Raw genomic sequence first — 24,882 nt, forward strand, 5'->3', positions numbered from 1 at the left:
AGCTATTGAAGGCGCGGCAGTCGAGGAACCAATGGTTGCGTAAGCTGCTAAGGAGTAGTCTTTTTGCTTAGACTTTAGGAGTTTTTTTCTTTTTCTTTTTTGTTCTTCTTTGCTTGAACTTTGTTGGCCTTCGATCCGGTTTATCAATTTGCTAGAAATTTAATAAACAACTTTCCTTGTCTTTGCTTCATCCGTCTATTTTGCCATGTCATTTGTGAACGTTTACCGTAGGACGGGCAGCTGGGTGAGCTACTTCAATGAAGCAATTGGTCTCACGTCGTCACTTAGGTTTTAGTTTTGGCTTCGGGGCTTCGGGAGCCTTGCTTGCTTGAGGCATCTTGCAAAACTTTATCGTAGGACGTGCAATTGAGTTGGCTACTTCGATGGAGCAGTTGACTCACGCGATAATTTTAGGCTTCAATTTTGTCTTTAAGGCTTCTAGAGCTTTATCTGTAAAAGGAAAAAATGCGAGATTTCCAACTTATAGAGTCGGCAGCCGAACTCGTTGTCTTCATAGGAGGCAGGCAAGTTCACATAGCTACTATAGCTGTGAATCTCGGCTTTAGGTAGCTTCGTAAGCTTTAGCCTTCCCGGGGTATGTTGCGAGATATTTGACTTATAGAGCCATCAGCCGGACTAGTACTTCTCATAGGAAGTAGAGGAGGTGAGTATAGCTGCTATAGTCGTGACACTCGACTTTAGTGGCTTCTTAAGCTTCGACCCTGCCAAGAAGTGTTGCAAGATTTTTGACTTATAGAGCCGTCGGCACGAGTCTATAAAGTCGTCGGCCAGACTCGTGCCTCTCGTAGGAAGCAGAGGAGGTCTGCATAGCTACTATAGTCATGACACTCGACTTTAGTGGCTTCTTGAGCTTCGACCCTCCCGGGGTGTGTTACGAGATTTTTGACTTATAGAGCTACCGACCGGACTTGTTATTCTCGTAGGAAACGGAGGAGGTCAACGCTGCTGCTATAGTTGTGACACTCAACTTTAGTGGCTTTTTGAGCTTTGGCCTTCCCAAGGCATGTCACAAGATTTTTGACTTATAGAGCCATCGACCTGACTCGTGCTTCTCATAAGAAGTAGAGAAGGTCCGCGTAGCTGTTATAGTCGTGACACTCGACTTTGTCCTTACAAAACTTAAACTATAGACCGTCAACCAGAAATGCTGCTTGTAAATAAGCATGCGAGTTCCCGTAGTCATAGCAGGTGTAAGTTTCAGCTTATGGGCTGCCTTGGGCCTTTAGTCGTCAGGTTGTCGGCCAGGTGTCTTACTTACAAAAGCAAATAACCCGCTTAACCACTTCAGGTGTCATCCCTGGCTCTCGAATGTGCTTTTTAGCTGAGTGTAGGTGAAGTTATTGCTCAGAGGCCATATCCTTCAAAGTCGCAGCTTTGATCCCGCAGGTCGCTTAATTAGTATTGCAACACTTTAAAATCAAGCCACTTCATGAAGCTTTGCGCATCGAGGACAAACCATCTTGTCATGCGAACTCTTTTATGGGCAGGGGTCCTGCAGTTAGCATCTATTCTGGTTAGAGACCGGGGATCCTGCGGAATTGAATCCTTCAGTTGGCTAAGTCTATTCCAGTAGAATGACTATTTTGGCCAATTATGGGAGTTGTCCAACTCAGGTAGTCGCTGACATTAGGGGAAACTGAGCAGTCGTACCACCCATCCACATCTGGATATTCCGGATACGCCATGTCTAAACGTGCAGATGGCGTCTTCTGTTTGTCACAAGGTGGTTATGCCATGTCTGCAGGGCAGTGGGCAACTTACACCATATCTACAGGGCAGCTGGCATCTCACACCATGTCTGCCAAGCAGCGGGTGTCTTACACCATATCTGCCGGGCAACAGGTATCTTACACATGTTCGTTAAGCAGCGAGTGTCTTGCACCATGTCTGCAGGGAAGCGAATGTCTTGCACTATGTCTGTCGGGCAGTGGGTGTCTTCTACTTATCGCAGGAGTTGGTCAATTTGTTTATGCATTTAGCCTAGGCTTGTGAATAATTCCTTCAATCTTCATTGAGAATAGAGGCTTTTATTATCTTTGCTCGTAGGCAGTAATGTCATAACAACTAATAATTCTCTGCATACGAGGTCTTGTGCGTCAAGCTGCTTAAGTCTTCAAACTTTTTCGCCTTAATCAGGGTTCAAGGAGCAGTAGGAGGTCACACGTAGTACTTTCTCAGGTTGTAAGCATTCCACAGCTTGTCGATTTCTTTGTCGCTCATAGTGGTGAGGGTGTAGCTGCCCCTTCCTCCTACTCAGCTGATTTTGTACAGACCTTCCCAGATGAGAGCCATCTTTTTGGAGCCTTCCTGTCGAGCGGCAATGAAGGCTTTTCTGATGACTAAGTCTCATGGTTGAAACTGATGAATTTTTGCCCTTTTATTATAGTTGGAGCAAAAGATGATGCTGAGAGGCCGCAATGCGAGTAATAACCTTCTCGCGCTATTCCTTTGCCAAATCTAAATTGGTGGCCATCTTCTTTTTGTTCTGCTCGAGGTTCAGTAGTACAATGCTGATGCTTGGCACTACGATGTTGGGAGGAATGATCACCTTAGAACCGTATACCAGGGAGAATAGAGTTCCACCAATTGCTCGTCTTTTGGTGGTGCGATATGCCCATAAAACACCGGGGAGCTCGTCCGACCACTTACCTTTCTTGTCTAAGAGGATCTTCTTAAGGCAGTCAAAAATGTTTTGTTGGACGCCTTGGCCTGCCCGTTGCCCCTGTGGATATCAGGGCGTAGACATGTGCTGCTTGATGCCATATTTTTCGAAGAACTTCGCCAAGTCTTTGCCGACAAACTGTGGACCATTGTTGATGATGATTGAGTGTGGGATGCCGAAGTGGCAAATGATGTTCTTTTATATGAAGCACTTTATATCCGTCTAGATAGTTGTGGTCATGGGTTCGGCATCGACCTATTTTGTGAAGTAGTCGGTCGCCACGATCATTATGCATCTGCCCTCAGTAGTAAGCAGCATTGGTCCTACCAGGTCAATCGTCCATTACATAAATGGCCATAGGCTCGTCTGTGGGTGGATTTCATTACAGGTAGTGCGGGCACGGACTTGAAGCGCTGGCAGCTATCGCACCTTTGTACATACTCCTTAGCATCTTGATGCATGGTCGGCCAATAATAGTCAGCGTTGAGAGCTTTTTGCAACAAGGAACGACCTCCATAATGGTTTTCATAGACGCTTTCGTGAATTGAGCTAAGAATCTTCAGGTCGTTAGGAGGCGATAGGCAGCAAAGATGTAGTCCTAAAAAAGATCTTTGAACGAGCATGCCATTCCACATGTAGTAACGTGCTGCCTTCATTTGGAGCTTTCTAGACTTCAGTCAATCTGCAGAGAGTGTTCCATTGACTATGTAGTCGATGATAATATCTTGCCAACTCGGGCTTGTGCTGATCTGCGCCACCTCGACTGCTGGTTCCTCATCTATGCTTGGTTTTTCCAAGTACTCAACTGGGATGGAGCGCCTGAGCTAATGGTCTAATGTAGAGCCTATGCTTGCAAGTGTGTCTGCGTGAGCATTTTCTACTCGTGGAACCTAAGTGAGTGTGTACACTTGGAATGTCACTAGCTACTCTCGTACCTTCTGAGGTATCGGGCCATATTTGGATGCTTTACTGCATACTCCCTTGAGGTTTAGTTGGTGATCAGCTAGGAATCAGAATAAATCGCGAGCTTCTTCACTGCTAGGTCTTTTGCCAATTGAAGACCTATTAGTAGGGCTTCATACGCCGCTTCATTATTTGATGCTTTGAAGCTCAGACTGATCGCCTGCTCGAGCATCGACCCATTTGGGGTAGTGAGAACCAAGCCTGCTTCCAATCCTTAATGGTTGGATGATCCATCGACTTGCAAACGCCAAAACTCTCCATCAGGTGGGGCAGGTACGGCTATGGCTTGTTTGGCTGCCTCCATGGTGCTTTAGCTGTGTTGCTACATCCTTTAGGCTTGGGATGAATTCTGCTATGAAGTCCGCCAATTCCTAGGCTTTTATTGCCGTGCGGGGTTAGTATGCTAAGCCTTATTAACCAACTTCCAATGCCCACTTCATTACTCGTTGAGAAGCGTCTAGACTGTGCAAAATTGATCGCAGCAAGTACTGGGTCATGACGATGACCGGATGCCCTTGAAAGTAAGGTCTGAGCTTCTAAGCTACAACAACTAGTGCCAAAATTAGTTTTTCAATCTTCAAATATCTGGCTTTCGCATCGATGAGAGCTTTGGATATGTAGAATATAAGCAGTTGAGCCCCCAACTCTTCTCGTATGAGGCTAGAGCTTACTGCTACTTCTGATACCGCCAGATAGATGTATAGGTTTTCCACTACTTCTGGTTTGGATAGTAGTGGAGGTGATGTCAAGTACTGCTTTAGGTCTTGAAATTCTTTCTCGCATTCATCGTCTCACTTGTCCTTCTGCGTTTTTTTTATTGCCTTGAAAAAAGGTTTGCATCAGTCGGTGGATCACAAAAGGAAACAATTGAGTGCAGCTGCTCGTCTGTCAGACTTTGGATCTTTTTCAGAGTTGTGGGTGATTTCATGTCCAGGATCGCTTTGATCTACCTTGGATAAGCCTCGATTCCTTGTTGGGTTAAAGGGTACCCTAAGAATTAGCCTGAGAAGATGCCAAATGTGCACTTGGCTGGGTTGAGCTTCATGTTGTATTCTCGGATAATGCAACAATTTCTACCAAGTTACGAGTGTGGTCTGACCGCTGCTTGCCTTTCACCATAATGTCGTTGACGTAGACTTCCATTATGACCCTAATCTGCTTCTTAAACATCGTGTTTACAAGTCGTTGGTAGGTTGCTTCTGCGTTTTTGAGGCCAAGGAGCATGACCTTGTAGCAATATGTGCCTCACTCGATCACGAATGTGGGCTTTTCTTTGTTAGACTTGTGCATGGCAATCTGATTATAGCCTGAGTACGCGTCCAATAAGCTGAGCAGCTGGTTCCCAGATGTTGAATCAACGAGTAAGTCAATTCGGGGAACCAAGTAGTTATCTTTAGGGCATGCCTTGTTGAGATCGGTGTAATCCATGATAGGCATGCCTTGTTGAGATCGGTGTAATCCATGCATACTCTGCATTTGCCCTTCTCTTTTTTCATAACTAGCATAACGTTGGCCAGCCACGCTGAGTGTGCCACTTCCTCAATGAATCCAGCCTCTAGTAACTTGCTGATTTCCGCCTCAATGATCGCTACTCACTCGGGTGCGAAATGTCACCTTTTCTGGATCACAGGTTTGGCAGCGGGATCGATGTGCAGCTTATGACAAGCTATTGTTGGATCAATGACGGGCATGTCAAAGGGTGACCATGTGAAAACGTCACAATTTTCCCTAAGGAAAACCGTAACCTCTTCCTTTTCTGCTAAGCTCAGAAGTGAGCCGATTCTAGTTGTCTTTTCCAACTAGTAAGGGTCAAGAATGATGTTTTCAGCGTCCTTTTTGGGTTTCCATCCTAATTCATCTTCCAGGGCATTGTCGACCTTGACGCCATCTTCTTGACTTGTCTGCTGTAATTGATATTTGGCGGAGGTAAAGTCGTCTTTCTGCGCTTCAGCTGCTACTGCTCGGGCAAAAGATTTCTTCTTCGACTCCTTGAGAACTTGTATAGTGCATCGCTTGGACATGGCCTAGTCACCTTTGATTTTTCCGACTGCTCCTCCTGGGATGCAGAATCAAATTTTCTAATACTCAATCGATGTCACAGCTCCAATCTTCACTAGTAAGGGACGACCTAATATCCCGTTGTGAGAAGATAAATTACTGACGATCATGCAGGTCTGCGATGAGATAATCGGTAGGCTGGTTACGTCGAGTTTGATGGTGCCAATGGTAGTTGAGGTGAGTCCGTTGAATTCGGTCAAGACCTCTATTTTGAGTTTGATTATGTTTTCCAAGCCCATCTTTTGGATGACTGAAATTGTAAGAGGTTGACTGAGCTATCATTGTCCATCATGACTCTGTCAACGATGGCGTGGGCCAATTGTATAGAAATCACCAGGGCGTCGTCGTAAGGAAAGTTTACTCCTTTAGTATGCTGCTCGGTGAAGCCAACAATTAGTCCAGGTACAATATCTACAGCTTAAACCTGATTAACCGATCTCACCTGTTGGATCTTCCTCTTCTTGGAGTTATTGGTGGCCCCCAAATGCTCGGATTCAGCAAAGATTATGTCGATTTAGATTGTCTTGGTTGGGGGTTCGGCATCGGCATCTGTTTCTCGCCTTGGTCGAGCAACTAATTTGTCGGCAAACTGGTCACACTTGCCGTCCTTCACGAGCTGCTCAAGGTACCTTTTCCATGTGGTGCAATCATTGGTTGTGTGCCCAGGACCTCTGTGGAATACGCAGTATTTGGTCTGGTTCATCTTGAAGATGTCTCCCCTTAAAGGTGACGGCGGCTTAAACTATGGCTTGTCTTTGAGGTCGCGAAGGATTTGGCTGATTTGGACTGAGAACTTGGTGTGCATCTTGGGCGTTGTGCCTCCTTTTGTTGGGGACTGGTCCCTGCATTTGTGTCCTGGCTTGCTTTTGTTGTTGAGCAGTTTATCGCTCACCTTCTTCTGAGTCGGTTCCGCATCTTTGCACAGTTGCTCAAGTGGCTTCTGGGAGTGTTTTTCCTTATCCCAGAGGGAGTGCTTTTCTGCCAAAGCATAAGAGTTTGCCAGGGACATGTTCTTGCCCATAATCAACTCTCCGAAAAGTGGGTGATGTGCTGGAAGCCCCTTTCAGAAAGCTGAACATGAGATGCTGTCATCGCATCCGACAATCTTTTCTTTCTCCTCCTTGAATCTTTTGACGTAAGTGTGGAATGACTCCTCCGGGTCCTTATGTTAAAGAGGTGGTCAGACTTCTTTTTGATCGAGCGATAGGACAAATATTCCTTAGTGACAACCAAGGAAAATTCGCTGAAGTTTCGGATTAAGCGTGGCGGCAAGGTATGGAACCAATCTTATTGCTCGCCTTGGAGCATCATGGCAAAGATCTTGCAGATGTGAGCGTCATTGTTGGCGTAGAGTATCATGGCACTTCGGTAGTGCATCAAATGCCTATTCAGACCTTCATCTCTCTTGAATAAGGTGAAATGCGGCGGGCTGAACTTCCGCGGTGGCTCCGACTGCTTAATCTCATCTGTAAAGTGTGACCTGCTCTCGATCTCGTTTGTAAAGGGTGACCTGCTCAAATTGGCCACATCTCTACGAAGGGCATCATCGGTAGTGTCAATGCGCTGGAATCCACGCAGATGCTCTACTACGAGTCTTTGTACTTCCTCCTAGATTTGCACCTGGTGTAGCAGTAGAGCCTCCAGTACCCCCGGTGTTGATATGCTGATCCACATTGCTCTTCACCATGTCTTGCTCGTCTAGGTTACAGTTGTAATGCACGTGGTTCATGATATGCTACTCACCGTCGCGCTTAATGAGGGCTGCCAGTGGAACTCGAGCTGGACTGTTCTCGTGCTCTCCTCTGGGCGTCATGCGGCTGCCTACTCCATTGCCTCGCAGGAGGATCTCCTTGTGGGCCTAGTTTCGTGTGGACGCTTTGCTTGGAATGTCTTGAGTGCTCGTTGGAGTGTGGACCTAACCTCGAATACACACTGACTCGTGAGCCAAGTCAAGAATGAACGTTTATCTGTGCATTTAGGCAAGATAAGACGTTTCCCCTAAGGCCCAAACAAGAGTGCACACTACCCAAACGCACGATTCGTGGTTGGCTGAACGGCTCTTTGCGAGGACGCCGCTGGAATGAGTCAAGTTCTTCCGCCCTTATCCTACTTTGGAACACTTCATCTGGGGCGCACTGCATCTCGATGCACTCGAGGAGTTGGTTCACCAAGGTAGTTTGCTACACGAGCACGTTCGTCCAATTGGCGACCTGCTGGGGCAGGTGACGCTTGCCGTTTGGATTGGAAAAGCATGGAAAATGGGTGTCTCCAAGTGTGGTGGAAGTATAGTGGATTGCAGATACAAAGCTTGAGCCCAAAGCGGGCATTCTTACAGAGGTGGCCTCAAAATTGATTGTGGGACCTGTGGTAGGAATTTGGATCGCTGGAGGTGGCCTCAAAATGGATTAGGCCACGGGCTGGGTCGTCGGAGCGGGTCGCGGGGCTCGTTAGACCGGCGCCTGCTCGCCTTTGGCCTGCATGGCCATAAGCCCTCTTGGTTGTTGGGCTGCCACATCATGGCCTGGGCTCGTTGAGCTGCCTGGCTGGCAGCAGCTACCACATTCTGGGCTCGGGTTTGGGCCTGCCGTGGAACAAGACCTACTACTGCAGTGGGCTGGGCTTCCTGTCCAGGGCTTGATGTGGTAGCTGCTAAGTTTTAGGCCTCCTACCCATGGGCTTGGAAGTGGACCTGGGTCTCCCGCCTAGGGTTTGGTAGGGTGCAGCACTACAAGGGTGTAGGTGGTGTCGTGGCCTAGTAGGTCACGGTAATGGTGGTAATGGTGCGGCTTTGCGGCGGTAGGGTTCCTCGTACCATCTCATTAAGCCTTGAGGACCTCCGACGTGGGGCTATGTCCTCGTCTCCACTTTCTAGTCCAAATCCTTGAACGTACGGGGTTCTGTTCGTCATAGTTTTTGAATTTCCTACCATTGTATCCTTTCTCCATCGATTGATCAAGAAACTTTTCTAGGAAAAATTAATTGATACGACGTGTGAGAAATTCAACATAACAGAAAATTCAAGAAACAAATGCGAGAGGCTTCTTCGAGTGTTTTGAATCAGCTCTTAATGAAAGCACCAATTTGTCGATGCAAATTTCCGTCATCTTCAGTCTTGACGAAAATGTACTGCAAAACAATCAACACCTTTGATTAGAGACCTAAACCTCACGTGCCCACGAGTTTTTTTTTTGGGGGGGTTGGGGGGGTTAGGTCAACTAATCTTCGATGCCTAAGTTAGTTTCTTTAAGAGAGTAAAGTGTTTAGGACTTTTTTAGGGTTGCAAAAGCCCTGAAAAATTGGTAGAATATGGGGTATTTATAGGGCTAGAGGCCGGCCATATAGTGTTTAATGGAGATATATTCTCTAAATATTCCCAAGATATTTAATAAGAAATAATATTTTGAGATAATAGGGTAATTATCCCTAATTGATTTAATTTAGGATTACTTGATTAGAGTTAATCTTTAATAAGGAATGTATTAAAAATAGGATTTGGGTAATTAATTCTTATATTTAATTCCTTACCAAGGGCAGATGAGTTGTGGGCAATCGTATTTAGGTGTTAAGGCCTCCAAGGGTGTGAGCTGAGCGTGGAAGTGTCTAAGAAGCTTGCCCATTTATTGAGGGCAATCTTGTTTTTCATGAATAAAAGTTCATATGTCGTCTTTAGAACATTTGGGATTATTTTAGACTCCACAAAATATTCAAAAAAAATTACTCTAAATTTAATCTTTTTAGCATTATTTCATAAATAAATAAATTAAATAAATAAATAAAAACACTCAATCCAGCAAGACATGCCAAGAAAGATAAAAAAAAGAGTGAGCAATTCAACTCCCAATTTGCCTCTTCCCCACACCGAACGACAACAACTTGAGTATCGTTCAGCCACCCTTCACTACTTAAAAGTTGAAACACACTAAAAAGCACTTCATTTCCTCGTCTTCTTCATCTGTTTTTGAGCAAACCCCCAACCCGACAATGGCCGGCGCCACCACTCTGTCTCTCTCTCCAAACCCAAGCTTCACCACCTTCTCCTCCCACAAACCCTCTCTCTCTACCCCCAACTTTCTCAAATTCCCAACCCTATCCCCCACCCCCATCAAACCCCTCACCCACGCTCCCCAATCCCAACTCCCAATCTCACGTGTCACCTTCACCACGCGCGCAGCCGCCTCCACAACCCCATCTACCACATTCCACGGCCTCTGCTACGTCGTCGGCGACAACATCGACACCGACCAGATCATCCCCGCTGAGTACCTAACCCTGGTCCCCTCCAACCCCTCCGAGTACGAGAAGCTCGGGTCTTACGCGCTCTGCGGCCTCCCCGCCTCCTACTCCACGCGCTTCGTGGATCCGGGAGAGACAAAGTCCAAGTACTCGATCATAATCGGGGGCGCCAACTTTGGGTGTGGGTCGTCGCGGGAGCACGCGCCGGTGGCGCTGGGAGCGGCGGGAGTAGCGGCGGTGGTGGCGGAGTCGTACGCGCGGATCTTCTTCAGGAACTCGGTGGCGACGGGGGAGGTTTACCCGCTGGAATCGGAGGGTAAGGTTTGCGAGGAGTGCAAGACGGGGGATGTGGTGAGCATTGAGTTGAGCGAGAGCCGTCTGATCAATCACACGACGGGGAAGGAGTACACGTTGAAGCCGATCGGGGACGCGGGCCCCGTGATTAGTGCTGGTGGGATCTTTGCTTACGCTAGGGAGGCTGGGATGATTCCTACTTTGACTTCTTAGGTTTTGTGTGTTTGACTTTGATAATTTGGGGTTTTTAATTAATTTGGGTTTTGTTTTTTTGTGTATGGTGATTAAGCTTAATGGTGGTGTATTATGAATTTATGATCTTGAAATAAAAGGAGTTTGTTTTGTTAGCACAAAACCAGACATTAAGAATTAGGCCGTTTGATAACTATTTGATTTTTCGAAAAGAAAATGGTTTTCAAACAGACTTAAACAAGCAAGGCTCCTCAAGTTTACTGGTACACAGATGGTACTGATTTCTTTCCGGACCTGGCTTCTCTGCCCTTCCACTTTCATACACTCTCATCCCCTCCTATTTAGACGGTCACGGTTAAGCCACGTTAACATTTTATATTGATTTTGACAAAAAAATAATAGTAATATAAAATATTGATGTGGCTTAACTATGACCGCACAAATAAGAAAGGATGAGAGTGTATGGGAAGTGGGAGAGCAGCGAAGCCAGGTCCTTTCTTTCCGGTACGCAGACAAATTAACTGCACAAAACATGTTCCGAAGTGGTATCAATGGTTTGTTAATCTCAAGTTCTTAGGTTCAAGTGTTCCAAACTTGTTGTAGCGAAATTGGCTGGACGGGACCTAGAGTGGATGTACATTTTCTATACACTCAAATTTGAATCTCTTTCCTGTAATTTAGATTAGTTTGAAATAAACTGTCATTGCTCCGTATTAAAAGAGAAAAGAAGATGTAAACAGCATTCTTTTTCTAAATGTAACAATTAATGAAAGAATGATTGGGAAATAGTAACTCTAATACTAAAATAAAACTAGTAAATAACCAGACATAATTACCACATGCACATAGGTCAAGGTTCCCTGTAATCATACTATCTTCCAATCATCCTGCAACCATCCGAACAAGACAAACCAACGATCCTAGTTTCTTTTCTTTTGGTCTGGATTTGGGTGTTTGATTGTGTAAATCTCAGAAGCTAGTGCAGCTGGGTGCTCTGAATTTGGCTTCTTTTATTTTTTTCTAACAAACGACATTATCTACATTAAAGAAAGAAGTGAGCTTAACCTCACCAATAAGCTAATAATAATGTGATTCAAATTCGTTTTTAGCGAGAATCAAACTTAAAAGATTTTTCAGTGAAACATACAAGATTCTAACACCAACTGCTAGATAAGTTTGATAAATCTAGAATACAAGGCACAACAACTCTTAATCAAAATGATTTATATGAAACAGATTCCGTAACACATACGGTCCTGATCCACTAAACTATGACATGTTGACAGATATATATCACTGCCTTATTTGAACGGAAATCCATAATAACAGTGATCCAGTTACACGCAAGTTGCTTTCTACATCTGGAATAACTTTGACAAACACGATTCTGACACTAACCAGCGAATAACTTTGATTAGTCTATCACTACTAACAAGTAAGATTCTCTCACCTCTTATTCTCATCTCCTTCACTTCCTTCCTCTCACATTTTAGTTTTTTTCTGTTTAACGTAATTAAAATTTCAATATAAAATGTTGACGTAACTTAACCATAACCGTTTAAATAAGAGGAAAAGAAAGAGAAGAGATTAAGAGGACAGACAATCCTCCTCCCGTTGTTGATCAAAGTTTCAGTCTAATGCCAGATCAAACATAAATTAACATTCGAACAATGTATGCGCTTTCTTTTCCTCCTTTCGAGTTCAAAAACCAAATAATAGAAATCAAGCTCGTACCGTAAACTCATTCGACCAAAATTTTCTCCGGGTCGATTGATATTAGCTCATATCATTTTTTCTGTCAAACGATAGATTTTATCAAATTAGATGTTATATTAACCACCAACAGAATTTGATCCCACGTCATCATGCATAGGCACACAACTTTCCATCACTATAGTAAAAGGCCACCCGTGATATTAGCTCATATCACAACACATGAAAATATTACCAAAACAATAACTACCTTAAACACATCAAAAGAGTCGGGCACAGTAAAATAAGGGAAATACCGTCCCAAACGACTTCCAAATAAGACCGTAAATCATTCAAATTAAACACGATTGAAGTCTTCAACTGCCAAAATTTCAAACGCATAACATATATTGTCTTCCTGAAAGTACGCGGATAACAACCATACATAAGGTAACCTGACTGAAATCAACGGTAACGACGGAGTGAAAGGGTGGTGTTTCTCTTCCAGGTTGCTCTGCGAGAAGGTCGGTTCTTGTGGTACAGATGTCCCTTTCCACGAAGACCCCTGTATTTCTTTCCAGCAGAAGTGAGACCACGAAGCTCTCTGTGCTTATGAACAGGGTTGCAAAGCCAGTTGATTCTTGGGTCATTCCTGATGGCATTGTGGGCAACATCAACCAAGATAACTTCAAAGTACTTGTAGGTCGAGTCCTGCATCCAAATATTGCAGAGAAATTGTAAGCAAGACTCTGCAAAATCAAACTAACACCAAGCCCCAATCTAACTCACTCAAGTACATGAGTAAAAGTTGAAACTGAACCAATAACCTCATTGAGCCAGTATGAGTTGAGAACCCTGAGACCTCCCAACTTGCGCCCTGCACGCTCCTCAGCAACAGACCTCTTGCTACGCTGGAACTTGAGCTGTGTCACACCCTGGTTTGTGGGCTTTCCATATACAATACCCTTGGAAACAGGCCTCTTGCGGCCACCACGCCTCACACGGACACGGTAAACAACATAACCCTGAAACAAATTTTAACCAGAACCATCAGCCAAATCACTTGATTACTTCAAACATGGCTGGGGACCAGCAAACAAAAGGTGCATTCAAACAGATAACAAACTAATGTTCATAAATTAAAAGACAACAAACAAAAACAAAATCCAGGACACCGACTACAATAGTTCACTATATCGAATCGAGGCAAAAGCAAGAACCATAAATAGAACTCGCTCGGTTGAAGATTGATTATTTGGTTTAGTATAGCCAGTCTCAGGAAGCATTCGATGATTGAAAAAACAGCATTTATAGGCAAAATGCTTAGGCATCAGAATGCTACTTAACCAGTGGATACTCTGGGTTAAATTAACTGATGCACAACAAAGGCAAAGCAATGTACTAGAGACGGCATGCATGCTCACTAAAACAATGACATGAATCATTAAGCAAAGGTGTAAACCGAAACTGAAAGACCACTAAATATGCATCAGATAAAACAGTAACCTTCCCAGACACAACCATTATAATCATTTCATAGAGTCAAATATCAACATACATTATGCATCAGATAAATGCCTATTAAACTTAGACATTGACGTAGAAAATTTAATTTGACAATGGCTAATGAAATTATCACTACCTGCTTGGCCTTGTAACCTAAACGACGCGCCTTATCAGGGCGTGTGGGTCTTGTGACTCGGACAATCGAGGGATGTTGGCGATACTCCCAGCAGCGGACCCTCTGGAGGAATCTCATCACATCGGACTGCTTCTTCCTCCATATCTCGGATACGTACTTGTAAGCTCCTAAATGTCCCCAAAACGAAACAACATGTTATACAACTGAATTTGATAGAAATCAATAAACCCACCATTAATCATGTAATAATCAAAGTTCTGATTTCATTTAAACCGTGAAATGTGGTGCATTTCCTAGAAAAATGTAGGGAACAAGAGACAGACGAACTTGTCAGCTAACCGTCAAGCAAAAACCAAACCCAGTTCACAATAACTTGTAAATTTGCAAAAGTAAGCTTCCGTTCACTTATAAAACTATCAGTAAAAGTGAAATTATTACTAAACATATAAAGCTCATTAGCCCGTACTAAGATTAAACAACAAAACAGACCCTAAACACAATGCTCCAAAAAGATTTACAGAAAATTACAACGTTAATATATTGGCAAAAATGAGTATTTCATAAACAATCGCATGCAAAACAGATTCAGCTGAAGTTTCAATGTCTATATAAAAGCATGAATCTGCATACGAAAATGGAGATGAACCTAGAGAGAGAGAGAGAGAGAGAGAGAGAGAGAGAGAGAGAGGAGTACCCATGGTCGGATCAGAAACGAGCTGCGACGCGCAGGGTTCGGCAGACGGGGCTAGGGTTTTTCCAAACACAGAGTGAGGCTTTGCGGTGAAAACTCGACTTTATAGTGCTGGAAAGGATTGGGATTTCCAATCTGGGCCGTCCATTGTTTTTCTGAAACCCTAGAATGTCTTCAGAAATACGATGTGTCGTAGCTTGCTAAACGACATCATGTTTCTCGGTTTTTAACCGGATTTTCTTTATTTTAATGTGGCCCAGCAACTCAAGGGCTTTCCTCTATTGGACTTTTGAAAGTGCTTTTAGAAATGTTTTTGGTAAAACATATTTCCGAAACCAATCCAATTACAATGCTTTTGAAATCCAAAAATATTTCTTCTTTGAATTTATTTAGTTTGAATCTTCCTACAAGACATTTCTTCTCCTTCTTCTTCTTCTATTAGGGGATAAGAGAGTGAAAATCATTTCCTTAAGTGTATGTTTTATCTAAACGTTTTGTTGTCTGATATTCCTAGTTGGCCATTTGTTGTACTCATTTCAACTTTTATTTCTCTAACAACAATAATATTATAGGCACTGCTAACGCAAGGTTGGCGAGCACCTATTCAAATAGTAGTTTTCGACCGCTTGAGGTAAGTTAGCAAACTGACAACTTTGTAACACGAAGCCCCATGGTCAAACTTATTCAAATGTCAACTCCAAGTCACGTGTTTGGCCATTAGTGATAGAGAAGCCTATGAAGAGACATAAAGGTTGTCAGAGCAAGCATTTGGGTAGGCGGTTCCTCAACTACTTAAGACTGAGGGAAGCGTACATGTTGGCCCAGAAAACCTTGCGCCTAGTTTTGAGAAAGTGCCACTCCATCTCTCTATGTCGACTAAATGAAGAGAAGTCGTCAACGAGTTAAGTTTAAGTGTTAAGATTTTTTATGCCAGAGCGGTGGAATATTGGAGAACCTAGGGATTTTGGGACCCATTGAAGGCCTATATAAGGGAGGCACGAAAGGACAAAAGGAGGACGATATAACCGAGCTCATCTTGTAACCTATACCTAATATATACACAGCACTACAGCCGACGTAGCCCAAATTTTAAGGGTGCACTTAAACTTTGTTGTCAATTTCATATAGTCTTTATCCCAAGCCCACCAAAGGCCGACTATATTCATCTTTGTTGACCTCCAAATTTTAAGTATTAACTGGCACAAACTACTTTTATCACCGAAATGACTCCTCAAATTGTGTTAGTTGTTTTAATCAAATGAGATTGAAGGTTCACATTTGAAAAAAATTCAAGAACTAGAATGAATCAGTCGACCACTTTAGGCTAACTGAAATAACAGCTCGGCTTGGTTGATTTGCTGATATTCAACGACATGAATATCCATTGGTGAAAATTTGGTTTGCGGGAGTGAGAAAAGCGTCATTTCCAAATCTTGAAAAATAAGTAAAAAAACATTGTTTGTGTTTTGAAATTTTTATTTTTTTTATAAAGTTACACTTAATTATATATTTGTACCATATTTTTAATTGAGATAGGCTCATCAACACATGTAAGTCTTATCAGAAATAGTACAAATATGTGATCAGTATATATTAGGTTTCTCTGTATTTCCATGTAAAGCAAATCACATCGAAAAATTGGCGAAATTAAAACATAATTCATAAAATAAAATAGAAAAAACCAAGAGGCAATCAGGAACTTCAAGACTGAGTAATTTTATTTATATTTGTAATTTTTGGGTTTTTAAGATACGCAAAAAACATCGGATACGAAATATCAAGCATCAACAAAAAACACGAAAACATACATTCGGCCCCCGAAACAACTCCCGATTGGGCTTCTTTACAAATACAGTACAACACCCAGCGCCTCAAAAGGCCCAACACCGATACATTAAGTGAGTGGGGCCGAACGAGGTCGTTCTCGGAGAAAGCCAACTTCGGCGTTACCCAAAACACTATCTCTGCCTGCGATCCCGATCCCTGCCTCCTCTCGAGTGCCTGGAGGGCTCTTCCTGCTCGGCGGCCTGCGGCGGCGAAGCCTCGTACCTCGACGGCTTCCTCTTGAAGTGCCGATCGTCATCGCTCGACTCGTACTCCATGGAAGCAGCACTGATCATAGTCTTTCTGCTTCCAGTTCCGCTGCTCGCAGCCTTGGCCGTCGACGACGACTTGTACTCGTCGTAGAACCCATTCGCCAAGGACGACGACGACTCCTTGTGATGCTGATGCGCCGACGGTTTGGTATCCTCCGCCGCCGGAGAAGCAGTGGAGGATGAAGAGGCCTTCCGCTTCTTGCTCACTTCTCCCTCGGGAAAACTTATGCGAGAGAACACGCTTGCCTTGTGCTTCCGCTCCGCCGCGGCCGCCGCTTCTGCAGCAGCAGCTGATGCTGCAGAGGAGGCAGGTTTCGCCGATGCTGTCGTTTGGGCAGAAGGTTTGGCCGCGGACGACTCAGAACGGTGTCGTTTCTGGCGGGGATGATCCTCCTCATGGTCGTGGTGGTCGTGCTCCCTCTCGCGTTCTCGATCTCGGTCCCGCTCGCGTTCCCTGTCGTGGTGGTGCTGCTCGGATTTTCTCTTTGGAGGACGGGGAGGCGGCTGTGGCTCCAGGTCACGTGGGTCACGTGAGGGCCTGCGTTCTGGAGATTGTCTCTCGTGTCGGTGACGACGGTGCTGATTAGGATAGTCTGGGCTTGGTGATCGGGCCATTGACTTCTGCACCAACATATAAGAATGAACCCAATAAGTCGACCATTGTAGTAATTTCCAACAAAATTTACCATGCCGTTCCCATTTTACGTCTCTTTTTTGGGGGGTAATTATTTCAGGTCCATCAAATTGCATTTCCCGGTTAAAATTTGGAGGATTTTATCTGACTTTCGTTAAACACGGCACTCTACTAAGAGACAAAGATGGGCTGTCAAGAACGCAAAGGTGGTAAAATGGGCAATTGGTCAAATCTAGAATGGATCGTACATTTTGGGGGTTAGGGAGGAGGAGAAGCATTACGGATTTTACAAAATTTTAATAAAAAGTGACAACGAAGGGGTTTCCAACCAACAATGTCGGAAGTGAGAGAATTTCCAGAAACGTTTTTGGTACCCCCGAATCAATGATCCTGCGAAAAATAATTTGGAAGTAACGGCATTCACAAGGCCGTAGGGTAACCCAGACCATAACAGAACTCCAAATTGACCGTTTCCCGGTCACCGTGACAAAGGCCAAACTAGAGTATATTCCCTCCATTTCATCTCCCCATGACCAAATAGAGCATGCGTTACCAAGAAAACAAATAATATAATGACGTAAAATTTAAAATTAAGAACCAAAGAAAAATAATTAAATGATAGGAAAACGAAAACCGGGCTAATAAAACATCCTAGACTCTTTGATCTTAACTGCAGCCACAATAGGTTTTCTATTGCCAACTTGGTGTCTGCTTGCCAAAATGCTGATAAAAACCATAAGCAGCTGCTGCAACACACAACAAATGACAACGAGAGAGGAAAATTGGCACGATAAAAGACGTACAGATTTGGATTTCATTGGAGGACCATCGCCACCGCTGCTAACTTCCCTTCTGTATTCCCTGTCTTTGGAGAACTCCCGGCTGATAAAAAAAAGAAGATGAAACTCAATTAATTATTCAACCACGCTAAAATAGATACTTGCAGCTTTGGCGGAAACGCAACCAATTTCAATTTGAAATTCAATCTTTACCTTTGACCCTGTCTTTCATTTTCACGCTTCCTTCTCAAATCAGCTTTCCGAGCCTCAAATTCTTCTTTGCTCATGATGGGGGGTCCATTCATCCCATTCATCCCATTCATCCCATTCATGCCATTCATGCCCATACCAAAGTCCGCAAGATCCCTGTATGAAGTTGAAGATTCAATACGAAACAAGGTTGTAGGGTCGACAGGAAGGCAAAAAAACATTGAATTGCAACGTGCAACCATAAAATGACACTTAAGGCAATGGTTCCACCTACAAACCTAAAAGATTGCGTAAAGGCTCCATAAGAAAAAACATTAACTTGCATATCCAATTTGAATAAAAAAATTCATAACACAAACACACCAACATATCACACCCGTTCACTATGAAATTCATGAGCATACCTCTGAGGCGGAACCATGGGCATCATATAACCTTGAGCACCAAATGGGTCCTGTGGACCAAGACCCCCAAATGGCATGTCAATGGGACCATAACCCATATACGGCATCGGACCACCATATGGTGTCATATATCCTTCCATGCCCATGCCAGGTTGCATGCCATTCCAGTATGGATTATAAGCAGCGGGGCCCATAGGCATCATATAGTTTTCGGCTGCAAGATCTTGAGGGTTTCTCCATTGCATGTCTGCGTTGAATGTAATCGTGTTATAAAATCTATAAAATCATGTATATAATTCAAATTTATAATTACTGCAGATAACTTGAATAGAAACCTCTATGTTTACAAAAACAAAATAAGAGAAAAGGCATACCATTCACAGGCACACGAATTTTCTTCTTTTTCCTTTTCTTTCCTGTTACAGAGATACAATGAAAAATAAATAAAAATAAGAGATCACTACAGATTCTTTTCAAGAAAAAATAATTTACTCAACACATCTATCCTCCACCTGCATGTCAAAAAAATAAGGTAACGCAGAACTTGATTATGCACAAGGATAGAACCAGAGAACAATAATAACCAGACCACTACATTACCTGCCTCCCCAGAAGCCATCCTTTGCTGCACTTCCTCCTCAACCAGTGGAACACTACCTTGTGACGCTGGTTCCTTCACACTCATTGACTCACGCGTGGCTTCAGATGCATCAGCTACTTTTGTAGTTCTCACTCTCTCTAAAATCTGCTGCTGGGGAAGAACAGGCTTTACGTCATTTTCAGATTCAGGAAACTTTGGAGGTTCTTCATTCTGAGGTAACTGCTTTTCATCTCCTTTTGATGCAGCAGATACTGTAGGGGAAGGAATCTTGGGTTGTGGACAGCGAGCAGACTCCATATCTGAATGTTACAAATCATGAGTGTAATTATAAAAATGTTCTAGTCTAAATAGAAATAGAAGGCAGGTCACTGAAAAACAAACCTTGAACTTGGAAAGTACTCCCAGCATTGTCAGCACTACTGTTACCACCAGACTCCAAGATGCGATTGATTGTATCCCTCAGTGTCTTATTTGGCAGTAGATCATCTGCCAGTGTATTTGTAGCCCCACAGACACACACTGACTTGGACATAATGTAGTTCCTGATACCTGATTAACATATGAGCCATTGTAAACAAAGAAAATTGATATGGTAAATCATACTGGTACGACAATTCAGGATACACAATAAGATATCAAAAGGCCTCATCAAATTACCCAGATGAGGGTAAACCAAAAAGATCACAAGAGATCAAAGTTGAAATTCTTCCCTTAGAAGTCAAAATTTATACAATTAAATTTACATCATAACTTACACTTATCACAAAAGCTATTAAAGCAACACTTGCTCGTTAGCACAGCATCTTTCATCACTTCTTTGCACAACGGGCAGTGTAGCTCGGGCGGTAGATCACCAACAGAACGCGTAGATGGTAAACCTTCAATCTCTTTCTCAAAAGCAGCCCTATTTCCATATCAAAGATAATCGTAAGTTTTTTATGAAACAAAAAAAAAATGGAAAATACGTCTATAAAATTTGTAACACCAGATTAGCTTACTCATTCGGCCTCAATACAGCTTTATCACCACTTGGCAACTTATATGAGCCATCCGGGTTTGCCATCAGCATGGACTTAGGAATTCCAGTGGGTGGCTTCACTCTTTTTATGTCAAAATTTGGATCACCATTCGTAGGGCAGTGCTGAATATAATGCCCTGAACACACATACAAATGCCAAATATCAGAATTTTCCTCATCTATTCACTTATCACAAAGCATCTGTTATCTTCTAAAAGGAGAAGGAAACTTGAACATACCAGGCACCTTACACCTGTGACAAATATAGCCCTGTGGAGGTGTTTTCCTCTCGAAGCCCCCTACTCCTCGACCTCAATCAAAGAAAAATTGATATCAGTTTCATTATGAAAAATTGAAAGAGAGGCAGAAATTCAATCAGCACTGATATGTTACGAAAAACAAAAATTATATAATCTAAAGAGACTCACCAATACCACGTCCATTCATCATTCTTCCACCCCTGCCAAAACCTCTACCAGGACCAAAGCCATCAGGACCTTGGCTGCAAAAACACAAAGATCATCCAACATTAGTGATGAGAAACCTATCATTATCATATCACAGTACACTAATGAAACTGAAAGCATCTTACTGTTGCCATTCCAAGGCTGGAGTGTCGATTAAAGCCTTAATCTTGCTATCTTCATCAGCTTTATCAGTTGGCTGCGCATCCATAGCCTGATAACTTGTCTGCACTGTCATCACTTCAGGAATTTCATACAAATCATCCCCATAATCATCCCAATCTGGATCACCAGGCTGCCAAGCCATAATAAACACAAGATCACTAAAACGTCTGGCACAAAGCAAAGCATAAACACACCAGTTAAAACCAAAGAAGATCAAGCGGCTGTTAAAACTTACATATTTCGTGGCAGATGATTCAGCCGCCGGAAAGCTAGTCCTTTCTGGTTCAGTGTCCACCTTATCTTCCACCTTTCGCCTACAACAAAAGAAATAAAAATAGCCTAACTTAACCAACCCTTGAAATCTGCCCTAGGGGTCATAAGAAACACAACCACCCTATCCAAGCACATGGCATAACTCCAACGAAGATGCAAAACAGGGACTACCCATGTCACAGATTCATTAAACACAAGAACAAAGTAATATTGCCAACTCTAAATTGATTATGGATTTTGCAACATAACTAAAGACGAGAAGTTAAAGGATCTGAGATAGTACTCTGAATCAGTAACAATAGGCATTGGAGGCCTTCCAGGTACACGGCGAATTAAAACTGACGTATTTTTTGGAATCAACATCGCTTCATCAAGATACTCTGAAATTACAAAACATAGCTCGTAAAGACTATAAAATATTGTAATGATATAATCCATGAAAGCAAGGATAAAAGCTACCAAAATTTGAATCCCGACATCACAACCCACAATTCCTAGGAAGTTTCTAGTCAGATTAACCATTCCTAAAGAACCCAGATTTCAACCTAACACAACCTGTCCCCACTCAGATTGACTCAATTCACCATAGAGAATGTGGTGGTCGAATTTTTCTCATTCAATGACAAAAGTAAACCACCATACAAAGTCACTCTATTTTGAATTTCAAGGCAACCCCTAATCTTAATTATTCGAGAAAAACCCCAAAAGACAATTTTACAAATCCCCAAAACCATAGACCAACGATTTCGCCACTCAATCAGACAAACACACTCTCATACAACATGTTAGTACCCATATCCGTGATTAATTTCAACATGTTCAGAAGGTAATAACTAAATCAGAACCAACCTTCATTGGTCTGGGCATTGGTGACGACGAGGTCGTAATCAGTACCCCGCCCTAAGTGCTTGGATTCATATATTTTTTCTTTCAAAATACCAACTGCGATGAACGGGCCGTCCATAGGAATAGCATCATAATCTTTTGCACTCTTAAATTTATAATAGACCGCCATGGTAAATATCTTTTTTTTCTTTTCCTTCCAAAATATGAAATATGTATAACACCACAAACAAGAACAACAATCTCCCTGAAGAGAACGATATTCAAAGGCCGATAAAACTATACGGCCTTATATTCAAGGCCAAGAAAAAACTACTATCAAATCAAACAGTACAAAAAGTGCAAGCTCTTTTTTTTCTTCGATTATTCTACTGAGATCGAACAATCAAACCACCGCAAATGGAGAGACAGATTGACAGCTTTTCCGAAGCTTTTTCGCCGCCGCCAACCACAGCACCAATCTCAGCTCTTTCGTTTCCAATCCTTCAGAAACCGATGTCGAACAGATGCGATGCTCGGAATTAAATTAGGTTCCTCCACCATCCGTCCGCCGCCGACCCAATCCTCCTCCGCCAACCGCCGCAATCAGAATCGAATTTCACAGATCTCGGTGAAATTAAAGAAAGCCCTCTCTCTGCGCTTATCAATGCAAATAGTTCGAATTTCAGGAAGAGTCTGAGAGAATCCGAAAACCTTGGTTGAAAACTCAGTCGGATGTTTTGATTCGCCGATTGATTGATTGGATTGTGGCTTCGAAATCGCCGATTGATTGGGTTGCACGAACTCCAAGAAAGCTTCTGACACACCGAAATCGAGAAAATCAGAATCCGTCAGAGAGAATCCCCGTGAAATTGTGAAAGTGGCAGTGATCTACAAGATCTAGAGCGAGTTTTGTAGGCTGATGATCATGACGAACCGCCGGACTGCTAGGGTTTGCTTCTGGGAAACTTCAGAGCGCCACAGAGACCGAGAGAGAGAGAGAAGAGAGCAATTGTAGTTGTAAGGGGGTTGGGTTTTTGTTATCTTCTCTCTCCTTTTCCGTTGCGGATAATCCTTGTGGGCCCAACGGCCCGTCGGACCGTTGACAGCTGTTGGCCCAGGTGAAAAACGCGTTTTACAAAATCGTGACCGTTGGAAAATCCTTGTGCCCAAAGTAAAACCGGATTGTGTGAATTGACGAAAAAGCCCATTTCCTTTTTCCACTGCGGTGAGGAGAGTAGTCATTGGAGTGAAGTGGGGATGGGGAAACTGGGAGATTAAAGATTGCTTGCGTTCCACGAAACCAATTGAATGCTTCCCGCCTTTCCTCATTCCATCAGGAAATAATGAAATCAATCAATCAATAAATTAAATTGGAACCCTAATTTCGCAATGCTCATACCACAATTAGAAACTTGCCCCTCTCTCGTTTTCTCAAAAGCTCTCAACTTTCATGTCTTCTGTTCTCAGAGATCAAAACCCTCATCACTGATCATACATTCGAGGAGGGGTTTGTCTCACAGAGATTGTAAGTAGTTCTCTCAATTGGGTTCACGCCGAACTCGTTTTTCATCTTCGAAAAGGCGAAAACGCTCTGAATTTTGTCACAGATTTCTTTGGCTTTTGAGGTTCAGTTCCTTAAGAGTTAAGACCGGATCATGGACGAGTTTTTGGTTCTTGAGGAACTAGGCAGTGGATCTTTCGGGACGGTATTTAAGGCGTAGCACAAACCGACGGGTAAAATTGTTGCAATCAAGTATCTGAGGGTGAGATTCAGTTCCATTGAGCAGTGTCTAACACTACCGGAAGTTCAGTCCCTTTCCAAGCTCAAGCATCCCAACCTTGTCCAGTTGAAGAGTGTCTTCACCAAATGCGATTCTGCATTCCTTGTCTTCGAGTATATGCAGAGCAGTCTCCTTGATCACATGGTCAAAAGGCAAACCAAATTCACCGAGGATGAAGTTCGAAGCATCTCCTTTAAGATGTTTCATGGCCTGGATTATGTGCACAGAAATGGCTATTTCCACCGTGATTTGAAGCCCGCTAACGTCTTGGTTAACGATGGTTCCCATGTGGTCAAGATTGCAGATTTGGGTTCTGCTATGGAGATCGATTCACCCCCTCCCTATACAGACTACGCCACCACTCGCCCTTATCGAGCTCCTGAGGTGTTGCTTCAGTCAGGCCTCTACGGTCCTAATGTCGATATGTGGGCAATGGGCGCCATCATCGCAGAGCTGTTTTCATTCCGGACTCTGTTTCCCGGTCAAAGTGCTGATGATCAGATGTTCAAGATTTGCAGCGTCATTGGCAGCCCAACTTGGGATACATGGCCAGAGGGATATATTCTTGCCCAAAACTTGAACTATGAGTTTCCACAATTTCGCAGTGTTGGTCTATCTGCGATGGTTCCTTCCGCAAGCAGATCTGCCATCCGGCTGATTTCTTCCCTTTGTTCTTGGGACCCTTCCGCAAGGCCTACTGCTGCTGAAGCACTCAAGCATCCCTTCTTCGTTGGCAACCACAAGATTTCACACGCCATCCCTTTGAGACAAAGCAATATTCTGCTTGCATCCAATTCTCTTATTTTCGTGTAGATTTGACACGACTAATGGTAGTTAATTGCTATCGATTCATTAGCTTTCAAAAGCTACACATGTTGTTTTAACGACTAGTTTATTTGAATGTTCAAAGTTAAAGAGTGGCAGCAAGCCCAGTGCAAGTAATGTATGTATTATACAATTTTTGTAAGCTCTCATTAATCTGCAATAAATAGCTACCAATTCATTTCAATGAGTCACATTGGTGTGTTGAGATTTATCACAAAGGGCCTCGTAACAGTGTCACCGACATTGTCCTCCAAGTAATATTTTAGGAACTGCACCTATACAATGTGGAAGTTTGTCATTAAAGCCTCGGTGTAATTGAGAAGTAGAACCACGCAATATAAGACAACATTATATTTAGA

General features: G+C 43.2%; 3 protein-coding genes, 1 long non-coding RNA gene and 1 pseudogene across 5 annotated transcripts; 3 read left to right on the top strand and 2 right to left on the bottom strand.

Annotated features, from left to right (window-relative positions):
* Positions 1-9,561: 9,561 nt before the first annotated feature.
* On the top strand, positions 9,562-10,586 carry LOC137710956 (3-isopropylmalate dehydratase small subunit 1). The gene has a single exon (XM_068450128.2). It carries the CDS (start codon positions 9,686-9,688, stop codon positions 10,442-10,444), a length of 759 nt encoding a protein of 252 aa, XP_068306229.2. The 5' UTR covers positions 9,562-9,685; the 3' UTR covers positions 10,445-10,586.
* A 1,779-nt stretch (positions 10,587-12,365) lies between these two features.
* On the bottom strand, positions 12,366-14,588 carry LOC137710318 (Ribosomal protein L23/L15e family protein). Its single transcript, XM_068449253.2, has 4 exons — positions 14,452-14,588; positions 13,758-13,924; positions 12,943-13,140; positions 12,366-12,826 (listed from the first exon to the last, which is right to left on the bottom strand). The coding sequence occupies exons 1-4, from the start codon at positions 14,453-14,455 to the stop codon at positions 12,581-12,583; spliced, it is 615 nt and encodes a 204-aa protein (XP_068305354.1). The 5' UTR covers positions 14,456-14,588; the 3' UTR covers positions 12,366-12,580.
* A 1,557-nt stretch (positions 14,589-16,145) lies between these two features.
* Positions 16,146-22,945, bottom strand: LOC137710317 (E3 ubiquitin ligase PARAQUAT TOLERANCE 3). Of its 2 annotated transcripts, XM_068449252.2 has the most exons (15): positions 21,942-22,945; positions 21,376-21,472; positions 21,055-21,133; positions 20,783-20,949; positions 20,619-20,692; positions 20,430-20,501; positions 20,171-20,327; positions 19,928-20,076; positions 19,554-19,721; positions 19,172-19,471; positions 18,946-18,987; positions 18,572-18,818; positions 18,171-18,323; positions 17,982-18,060; positions 16,146-17,165 (listed from the first exon to the last, which is right to left on the bottom strand). In XM_068449252.2, exons 1-15 carry the CDS (start codon positions 22,105-22,107, stop codon positions 16,407-16,409), a joined length of 2,709 nt encoding a protein of 902 aa, XP_068305353.2. In that variant the 5' UTR covers positions 22,108-22,945; the 3' UTR covers positions 16,146-16,406. The 2 variants fall into 2 exon arrangements, with proteins under 2 accessions (XP_068305353.2, XP_088552011.1); XM_088695885.1 differs by lacking the exon at positions 21,376-21,472 and having other exon boundaries at positions 21,942-22,924.
* On the top strand, positions 17,720-18,005 carry LOC148696404 (uncharacterized). Its single transcript, XR_015963662.1, has 2 exons — positions 17,720-17,863; positions 17,956-18,005. It is a non-coding gene; the product is annotated as an uncharacterized LOC148696404 (long non-coding RNA).
* A 627-nt stretch (positions 22,946-23,572) lies between the features above and the next one.
* On the top strand, positions 23,573-24,511 carry LOC137709890 (cyclin-dependent kinase F-3 pseudogene; annotated as a pseudogene).
* The last annotated feature ends 371 nt before the right edge of the window (positions 24,512-24,882 follow it).

Source organism: Pyrus communis, chromosome 6 (assembly GCF_041283825.1).
Source record: "Pyrus communis isolate YQ-2024b chromosome 6, ASM4128382v1, whole genome shotgun sequence".
Lineage (NCBI taxonomy): Eukaryota > Viridiplantae > Streptophyta > Magnoliopsida > Rosales > Rosaceae > Pyrus > Pyrus communis.

What these genes read in the sequence shown, in the direction of transcription:
- LOC137710956 (XM_068450128.2), top strand. Translation starts at nt 9,686, where the DNA reads ATGGCCGGCGCCACCACTCTGTCTCTCTCTCCAAACCCAAGCTTCACC.
- LOC137710317 (XM_068449252.2), bottom strand. Translation starts at nt 22,107, where the DNA reads ATGGCGGTCTATTATAAATTTAAGAGTGCAAAAGATTATGATGCTATT. An exon ending in TAATAGCTTTTGTGATAAGT is followed by an intron (nt 19,722 to 19,927) that starts GTAAGTTATGAT and finishes TATGTTAATCAG; the next exon opens with GTATCAGGAACTACATTATG. An exon ending in AATGAAAGACAGGGTCAAAG is followed by an intron (nt 18,061 to 18,170) that starts GTAAAGATTGAA and finishes TTTTTTTATCAG; the next exon opens with CCGGGAGTTCTCCAAAGACA.
- LOC137710318 (XM_068449253.2), bottom strand. An exon ending in TAGGTTACAAGGCCAAGCAG is followed by an intron (nt 13,141 to 13,757) that starts GTAGTGATAATT and finishes AATTTGTTTCAG; the next exon opens with GGTTATGTTGTTTACCGTGT. An exon ending in ACTCATACTGGCTCAATGAG is followed by an intron (nt 12,827 to 12,942) that starts GTTATTGGTTCA and finishes ATTTGGATGCAG; the next exon opens with GACTCGACCTACAAGTACTT.